General features: G+C 53.5%; 1 protein-coding gene across 1 annotated transcript; it reads left to right on the forward strand.

Annotated features, from left to right (window-relative positions):
* Nucleotides 1-5,456: 5,456 nt before the first annotated feature.
* Nucleotides 5,457-9,039, forward strand: SYNDIG1L (synapse differentiation inducing 1 like). Its single transcript, XM_009950179.1, has 3 exons — nt 5,457-5,885; nt 7,126-7,263; nt 8,881-9,039. The coding sequence occupies exons 1-3, from the start codon at nt 5,457-5,459 to the stop codon at nt 9,037-9,039; spliced, it is 726 nt and encodes a 241-aa protein (XP_009948481.1).
* The last annotated feature ends 248 nt before the right edge of the window (nt 9,040-9,287 follow it).

A 9,287-nucleotide genomic window follows, 5' to 3' on the forward strand; every position in this document is an offset into this window, starting at 1 on the left:
AACGCCTCAGCTATCCTCCCTCTAATCCATGTCTACGGGCTCTGTGTTACATTCTTCCTTCCCTCCTGGTCCTCACAAACTCTTCCCCCCCCCCAGCAGCTTCACAGTCCCTTTCTTCTGGCCAGGGCCCAGCTCACTGCCTGGCTCAGACGTCACTTTGCCTCCCCTGCCCCATGCCTCTTGCCCACCATTTCCTTTCCCACTGCTGTCCCTACCATGTCCCTTTGCTTCTTTGCGTACCATCTCTGCCAGCCCCATTGGGGCTGTCATGCCTCACCGCACTCCCCTCCTGCCCCATGTGAAGAGCTGCCTCCGCCACACCACCCCCTGCTCCTTCCACGCACTGGCCACCTCCTCACCTGATGCTCCTGCCACAGAAACCTTTCCCACTCTACATGCTGGGGCGGGAGCAGCAGTGTGGAGACCAGTACCTGTAGGAGGGCTTGCGTGTTGGCTGGAGCATGACCGCTTTCCACATCCATGTCTGTGGGGCTGATGAAAGGGTTTCCTTATCCCCTTGAGCCGTTCTTCACCTTGTGGGGCTCAGGGCTGGGACATGGCAGGTATCCATGCTGCTGTGTGGGCTCCTAGGGCTGAGAGGGCTTATTTCACCCTGCCAGTCACATTGTCCAGGAGCCCTCACAGCACCTCCTTCATCCCCATATTTCCTCCCCAAAATGCCAACTTCCCTCCCTACAATGCTCTGCCTTTGCTCCTCAGCAGCCTTTGCTGGTTTTCTCTTGGGCAGAATTGCAAGCTTGGATGCCCAGAGGCAGAGGAACTGTGCCCTTGCAGGACTTGGCTGTCTGCCTAGAAGCCCCAAAGCACCTCATGAGAGCTTCCAGGAGGACCTGGCCTCTGGGAAGGGTGCTAGCCACATCTCCTGCGCTTTACGCTGCATCAGGAGTGGGTTCACCTCTGTCCCAGGGCTATGGCAGCTGTACCTGGCTGTGACGCTGCTTTTCATCAGTCGGATCAGGAACAGGCATTTGCAATGTCCCCTGCCCTCGACCGACCAGGGCATGGCAGCGCAGTGGGGCGCTGCTCCCCAAGGGCACTGGCCTCCCTGGGTGCTGTCCTGAAGGGGAAAGCCTTCGGCCAGGATGGGCTAACCTTCTCGCTCGGGAGTCTGGGGACATGCAACGCATTTGCAACCTGCTAATGAGCCCGGGAAGCAAGGCAGAGTGTTTGCTTGACAGGGCAATTAAACGATGATTGATTCCTGGTACAGCTACTTAATTCATCATTAACTGGGCTTATCATAGCTGGCGTCTGTGCCGCGGGTCCCTCTGAGGGCTGTGCTGCTGCCAGCAGGGGTGGCCAGCGACCTGAGCACCTCTCATGCAGGGGAGAAAACACTCAGGACGATCCTGAGGGGACCTGGACTGCCCCAGAGTATGTGGTGTGGAGGGGAGATCTGTGAAACACAAAGCTAAATTTGCTACCTCTTTATTTTTATGCCTTATTTTTGGTTCCTTTTATCCAGTACTCACCTTAAGAAGCTGAGAGGACACAATGTGGTTGTGCATTTCCCACTCTGCTGGGGACCACTGCAACCGGCCCGGGCAGCGTGGGGGGCCCTGCCCTGCTGAGTGGGTACAGGAGCAACCGTGCAGGGGGGGAGGCAGTTCATCAGGGGCCAGCAGTTAGTCTCAGCGGTAGGGCTGCAGCAACAGTCCTGCTCAATCAGGGCACTGGAGCCTGCCTCCTCCCAGGTTTGCCCTCCCCCTAGGTTCACATCGTGCATATACGCTTGTATGTGTTCACCCTCCCTCTGCATCTAACAGCATCTCGCCGTCATTACCTGCTGCCGGTACTGCCCAAACCAGCCCCGTGGGGCTGATGGACGTGCACGCTAACCAGTCACGCTGGTAATGAGAATGGAGAACGGCCACTTTTCGCCAATTTTGTCTTTTACAGATTCCTTGCTTTCATCTGCTGGCTTCATTCCTCTTCCCCCAAGCCTGGTTATTACCAATCTTACTTTATTACCAGGCTTACTTTATTACCAGGCTTACTTTATTATCAGGCTTACTTTATTAAGTTCCTGTGTGGCTAAATTCACTGTAGGATCCAGATAATCCAAATGGGGTTTGGTGACAATGGCAGGGCTGGTTTGTCTCTGTGCTTCCCTGCACATGTGCACACAGGGCTGGTCCTCACCCTCTCTGCCATTCCCTCTCTAATGTCATCCCTAGAGGTTTGGTGGCCCTTGTCTCCGCCTGCAAACCCAGACCGCTCGGCGCAGGCAAGCACGCAGGCTTGTGCACACAGGCACGGCCTCTGTGCAATGCAGTGATCTTGGTGACTAAGGAGTGGGAATCATCTCTAACCCCTCCAGCACGGAGACTCTTCACACCAGCTATCAGAGAGGGAGGTTTCAGGCTGGCTGCTTTCCAGCAGAGCTGAGCATGCTGCCGTAGGCAAGCTGTGACTCTGTCCCTCCCCACTGCCAACAAATGCTGGGACTGGGTGCTAGGGCTGCACTTGATGGTCCCTTTGCCTATTTATGAGAAGCACAGTGAGATCTCTTTCTGTACTTTTCCCCTTGTTCCTGCAGCCCTGTTGTTGCCCCATCCTGCTCCCAGGGAGAGCATCCTCCCCAGCTCCCAAGAGTGGAAGGCAGCAAGGAAAAGAGAGTATAGTACAGGTACCCCAGAGGGTACGAGACTAGCATGGACTAAAATCTTCTAGCTGTAGCCCTGCCCTGTCCACACTTTGCACAGTGCAGCAGCCTCCAAGGTCCTGGCCCTGCTCTAGGGACAGCTCCAGAGCATTTTGAGGGACCAGAGAAGTTTGGGCTCTCGCTGCTACCCCAGGGCAAAGCCTTCAGCCTTGCCCAGCCCACATTCACAGAGACTTCCCCATGCTTCAGCGGTATTTTCGTGATGTTTCTTTTGCTACCCACACTGTTACTCTTCCAAAGTGTGTTCACCCTGGGATATTTGCTACTTGCAAGCCCTCCCTGCCTCTTCCCCTCAGCCCAGGTCAGCCAGCCATGTCCCACTAGCTGGCCCCTTCAGCATCTTTTGGGATACCCAAAGTCAGCAGAGTCCATGTCCAACAGCAGTCCACTGCATAGACACACTCTTCCCACCCTGGTCCATGATATCTGCAGCCTCCCAAGCTGCCTTTCAGGTTTCAAATTCCTCCCATATCCTTTCCCATCTTTCCCCCCCATGCTTTGAGTGTTTCCCAGTGCTCACTGTTGTGAACATACGACTTTGCCACGCAGCTCTCCCCTGCATCTAACCCGCTGCCGAAGACCTGAAGTGAGCAGAGCAGCAACCTCCATGCAAGCAGCGCCCACTGCCCAGTGGCCAGCAGCCTGCCCACAGCCTGTCTGCCGGTGCTTCTCAGTGTGTTGGGAGCTGGCTCCCTCCAGCAGCTCCCAGCAAGATCCCATCCCTCCCTGCCCTAGCTTGCTGCCAGAAACATTTCTTGATATGAGGTGTGGATGCCCTACCAAAACTGCCAGCTTTCTCTTGCTGGAGTTGCTCCTGCTCCTGCTTGGGCTGCTGCTCTCAAATGACAGTCAGTGACTGGTCTCTCCTTACTGTTCCATCAAAAAGCAAGATATTTTATTGGAAATCTAATTAGCATGTTGAAGTAAGCAAAGAAGGGGCTCGTCCTTTTCTTGACTGAAAACCAGGATGAAGTTTTGAGATTCTCTGGGTCTGTGAGGGAAATAAAACCGTCTGTGCTACAAATATGCATCTCCCTTAAATATTTTGAAAATACTTAACGGCCATCTGCTGCACGAGCCATTACAGGCTTTACTAGTAAGGTGGGAGACTGCAGAAAGCAGAGAACGGTTTTGGGGAGGGAGAAGTAGAGGGCATTCACCAAAACATGCAGAGTTTTAACAGCATGAGAGTGCTTTTGAACGTCTCCATTTTCTTGAGCAACTTTCCAAAATGTGACGACTGCTGTCAGAACAAAGCCCATCAACAGGGCCATTTAAAACCAGGTACGGCACTCAAACCTGCACAGTATGGCAGAGTTTGGCCAAGGGGATTGGACCACTTGGGCTTTTCACTCTCTGGAGTCTTCAACTCCAATTTCTTTATATTTTCTTCTTGAGGACAGATTTAAAGCTGAGGTGATATGCTTTCTGTCAGAAAGCCTAGTGCACCTCAGGGAACCCTATAGCAGGTGGAAGTGTGTCTGCTACACCGCTTCCTGCAGAGGAGGCAGTGACAGCGGTCTCTAAGGAGGGCAGGAACATTTGGGGTTGCAAGGCAATAAGGTGCCACAGTCTAGGAGCTGGGAACATGCTAGAGAGTGGCTGTAAAACACAGGGCTTAGGTACTGAAGAGAGAAAAGTAATTGTTTCTCTCTCCTGGGGAATGCTGATATTTCACTACACATTTTCTTTGTGCCAAAGTGGGTTGGAAAGCCAAAATAGAAAACGCTTCTCTGAAGAAAAGGGGTTGAAATATTTCATCTCAGAAATTTTAATGAAATAAAAAAAAAAAAAAAAAAAGGCAGCACAAGGTTTCAGCACTCTGAAATGGAAGAAGGGAGAGGGGGGTGAATTTCCCCGAGGCAGAAACCCATGTTGACATTTGTAGCCGAGGATCCCATTTGGACTTGGCATTTTCTGAACCTGGTAGCCCGGAGCGAGGGCTGCATAGCTGCCACTGTACCCAGGGGTGGAGCTGGTTTAAACAGGGCTCTGATGTGATGGGTCGTTTACTTAAATTGTTATAATTTCAATGTGGACCAAGCCCTGTGGGGTCTGCCCTTTAATCTCTGCATCCTTCCATTCCCTTGCAGGGCTGGCTGAGCATCCAACGTTGCCCACCCCACCACCTCCATGTCCTCACAGCAGCCTCCTGGCTTCCCTCTATATCTCACTGCTCTCGCCCCAGCCTCAATGCAGCCTTGGAAGAGCCCTAGAAAACCTCCCATGTACCTGAAAGCCAGTTAGGTGCATGTGTAATGCCTGGGGGCCTGTAATTTGCCTTGTAACCCTCCGCTTTGGGAAGTCAGGGAGGCCCCTCAAGTGTCTGTCAGGCTCTTAGCTACTTCTGTGCTGTCTGTTAGGCTTTGTCGCAGCACACATTATGAACCAGCAGAAAAGATGCAGCAGGTCCTTTCCTGTCAGGCTGCACGTGGCCATCTCAAGATGCATTATAGATACAGCAAATCCTCATCTTAATCCAGCCTGAATCAGATCATCTTGTTGCAGGGCTGCATCCTTATCTTACTACCAGCTGGGGAGAGATAAAAAGATGCTCAGTTTGCCGAGATAGCGTTCAATCCGTGGAGAGGTGGAGAGGGCTCTTGTTTTCTCCAGCATTGCCAAATCTTTCTGTTCCCACTAGCCTCGTCGTGACATCGGCTCCGCATGGGCGAGAGGCTTTTCTGCTCCCTCACCTTGCTGAAATAACAGCCTCCTCCCTCCCACACTCTCTGCTCCCGCAGGATCGTTCCCCCCTGCCTCTGGCAGCATGGAGAGCGTGCGCGAGCTTCAAAACCCACTCTTGACCAAGGCCAACGGGCACCTTCGCAGCAGCTATTCTTACCACCAGCATCACAGCCAGGACTACCCCAATCATCGCTGCCAAGGGAAACTGTATTCCTACATCTTCCAAAACACTGGTGGTGCCAGGACTCACCAGCTGCTGGATGCCAGTTCCCTGCAGCTGGCTGTTGAAGCCTTGTACGGCCCCAATTTCATCCTCGTGAAGGATGAGACCGCTCTCAAGGCCAAGGACAGCAAGATGGAAAGCTGCGAGACCACTTTTACAGAAAGCAAAGAGGCTCCATCCGAAGGTCCCGACGGGCACGAGGCGCAAGGGTCTTGCCTGGTAGAGAGCGACATCCGCATCCAAACGGTGTCCTATGAGGTGGAGGAAGAGGAGCTCCAGGAGTACGAGGTGAGTTTGGCCAGGTGGGGTGGCACCAAACTCCTCCTCTGGCCATCAGCCCAAATTCTTGGTCATTTGTTCTCCCTTCTTTCCTCAGAGCATACCCTCTAGACCCTACCATCTCCTGCCTCACCAGCCTCTCCCTGCACACCCAGTGTTTCTTTTTCCTTCTTATAGTTTCTGCTCCTTTTTCCTCACTGCAGACCTCAGAAGAAGGTCAGCTTCCCTGAGGGCAACCTGGCTGCATGCCTGCTGGCAGCAAAGGGGAGGTGGGGCCATTGCTGAGATATTGAGATATGGGGACCCTTTGACAAGGGCAGCCTGCCACCACTGTGGCACTCGAGCTGAGGGGACATAGCAATCCTTGCATAACAGCAAAATTCACATGCCTGATGGCAGCAGCTGAGAGAAAGCTTTATATATAAAGACATGATAAAACTTGCAAAGGAAGAATGAGAGCTGGCAAAGCAGCCTCATGCTGCACTCTATGCCCTACCATGGCTCGTGCGGTGATGCAGAGGCTGGGAACAACATCCAGGGCCTTGATAGGTGGGAGCAGGTCCCTGGAGCCCACTGGAGCTGATGTCTGATGACCCAGCACAGCTCTGCTGCTTTCAGTGCCAGCGGTGCGACCTTTTCAGATGGCAGCAGGGGTGTCCCCACCTCTGCATGCCTTCCTCACTAAGACACATCACTTCCAGGCTGGTCTGTGGCCGGCTGAGTGATGCCCAAAGGCAGGAGGGCTGACCGCAGCCGCTCTGAGCAATGTGCTCACTAAGGGGACAGGACATGTCGCCCCTGTGATGGAGGCTCCAATTCAACTGCTTTCCCTCACTTGCAAAATCAGTTTAGCAGGAAATCGATCTCCTAGTCCCTAATGGGGATAAGGCACTTTGTTTAAGTTTTTTTAAGCTGACAAACAGCCAGTTCTGCCAAAGCTGAAGATATTTCAGTTTAAGACTATCTATCTCCCAGGGAAATCCCAGACCCCCAGCAAGCAAGCTCAACATTTGCTCTGGCAGGAAGCCGAGAATCCACTCCGCTCCTGAATTTGCTGAGCTACATCTTTTCTCATCAAGCCAGGCTGAGGAGGCTAAAACATTTTTGAAATTTACTCCTTGAACTTGCAGGTGGGAAATGTAAGTGATGAGGCCAGGAGAGAGCAGGAGCTGGGAGGAGAGGGGCTGAGACACAGCCCACAGGATGGTATGGGGAGGTGGGCATGTGCTGAATCCTTTTGGTTTTGCAGAGCGACTCCTCCAGTGACAGCGAAAGTGAGGATCATTTCCTGATGCTTCCCCCCCGGGATCACCTGGGCTTGGCCCTTTTCTCCATGCTGTGCTGCTTCTGGCCCCTGGGGATTGCTGCCTTCTACTTCTCCCAAGGGGTAAGAGATCCCTTTGGTTGCCTGTGTGCACTGAGTGCTGGAGCAAGGGCCCTGCAAGCCACAGCAGCCCTGGAGGGGACCAGGCACCTTTCTGACTCTGCGGCTTGTCTCTGTGCCATGTCCAGAACCCCGAGGGCCAAGGCAAAGGGTGCTCCTGGATGTCTCCACAACTGCTGTGGGGTTGCAAGCCCTCCAGCTCTTGTGTGGGTTACTGGAGGTCAGGCTGTTTTTTAGGGAACTGGAGCTACCCTTGGCCTATTGCCCAGGTTCTCACCCTCCAGACAGGCTCAGGAAAATGGCATTTTCCCACCTGCCCTCCCATTCTCCAGTAGTGTGGAGATCCTACACCATGACCCAGTCCAGGGCAGCTAATGCCCTGGGAGTCAGGCTGCTCTGGAGACTGGACGCAAAGGGGAGCCTGGTCTGCATATCACGCTACAGCTCCTCTATTCCACTCATCTCTGACATGCCTTGGCTAAGCTGTGTGAGCCAACGCCAGGCTGACAGAGGCTGTAGAGGGTGGTGGCCCTCGGGCTGCACCAGCTCAGAGGAGCTGCTGCCTTGTTGAGGGCTTAGCCCAGAGCCTGGGCTCACTTACATTACTGTTGACCCAGAATAATTCATGCAGAGCCAGGGGATTTACTCTACGTTTGCATAGATGTTTCTGTACCAAGAATAGATGGGGGGAGGCATTAAGAAGTTAAATCAAGAGGACAGAAACAGAAATGGAAAAGCATATAACACGAGTACCTGGCGCAGAGGCGGTGAGAAGCAGGGGAAGCTTTAACTAATTAGGACCCCGAGGAGTGGTTGATTTCATATTTTTCCATGTGGTGCAGGGTAGCACAGTGCACTCTCCACGTGATGATGTACTTGGTGCAATTTATATTTAGCTCCATTTGCTATAACTACCACATTTGTTCACTCAGTGAGGCAAAGACGATCTCTTTATTCAGTGTCTGTGCACAGTGAGTGTCCTGATCTCCACATGGCAACTCGAACACAAATAGTAGGTAATATCAAGTGTAGCTCTGAACATGCCCTGAGCACTCCGGGAGCCTGGAAGTTGCCAGCCAGAGAGCCAATACCCACATCTGGCTCCATTGCTGGCTCCATCAGCTCTTCTGTGGCAAAGAGGCTTCCACCTAAAACCCCATGCAGGCAAAATCAAGTGGCAGCAGAGCCAGACCAATGGGCCATGCTGTCTGGAGCCAGCTCCCTGAGACTAGGCAGTACTCATTATATGTTTGCGTAGGGTGTATTGGTATCTAGTTGGTACCACACAGCCATCACCCCATGCACCAACCATTTGCCTGGTCTTCCAAGGGTCCAGCTGCCTGCTCACAGCTCTGGCTGAGTGCCCAGATGGCTGGGGCTTCCAGACAAACAGACAAAGCCCATGCTTCCCTTGGAGGCAAAATCCACAGGGAAACATGTGTAGGTGGCACTGCTGTGCTGAGCCCTCCTGGACTGACGGACACCTTGCTGTCTGTCCCCAGCCTTCATGGGATGCAGTGGCCAGGGAAGGGGGCCTGACTCGGGTGTGAAACGACTGCACGCAGGCTAAAAGGCCAGGTTGGTACTGCTGTGAACAATGAGCGTTTCTTCTCCTTCCAGACCAGCAAGGCTGTCTCCAAAGGAGATTTCCACCTGGCCAGTTCAGCCTCCCGCCGAGCTCTCTTCCTCGCCGCGCTCTCCATAACCATCGGCACAGGAGTGTACGTCGGGGTGGTGGTAGCGCTGATTGCTTACCTCTCCAAAGGGGGCCATGTATAGCTGCCACCTGCATGTCAGCACTGCCCCAGCCACCGGCCCTCCTGGGATCAAGCTTTCCTATGGAGCACAGGGCACCAGTGCCTGCAAGGGCTGCTTGCACAGCCGGACCCCGGCTTAGATGCCCTGCACAGGCTCTTCCCCCTTTCAGACAAACAGCAGACCCCCGTTCTCTCCAAGGCTGTGGGGTGCCACCATCTGACAGCTGAGAATTGGGCACTGGCCTGGCTGCTGGGATCAGAAGGAGCACA

Source organism: Leptosomus discolor, chromosome 3 (genome assembly GCF_034619465.1).
Source record: "Leptosomus discolor isolate bLepDis1 chromosome 3, bLepDis1.hap2, whole genome shotgun sequence".
Taxonomy (NCBI): domain Eukaryota; kingdom Metazoa; phylum Chordata; class Aves; order Leptosomiformes; family Leptosomidae; genus Leptosomus; species Leptosomus discolor.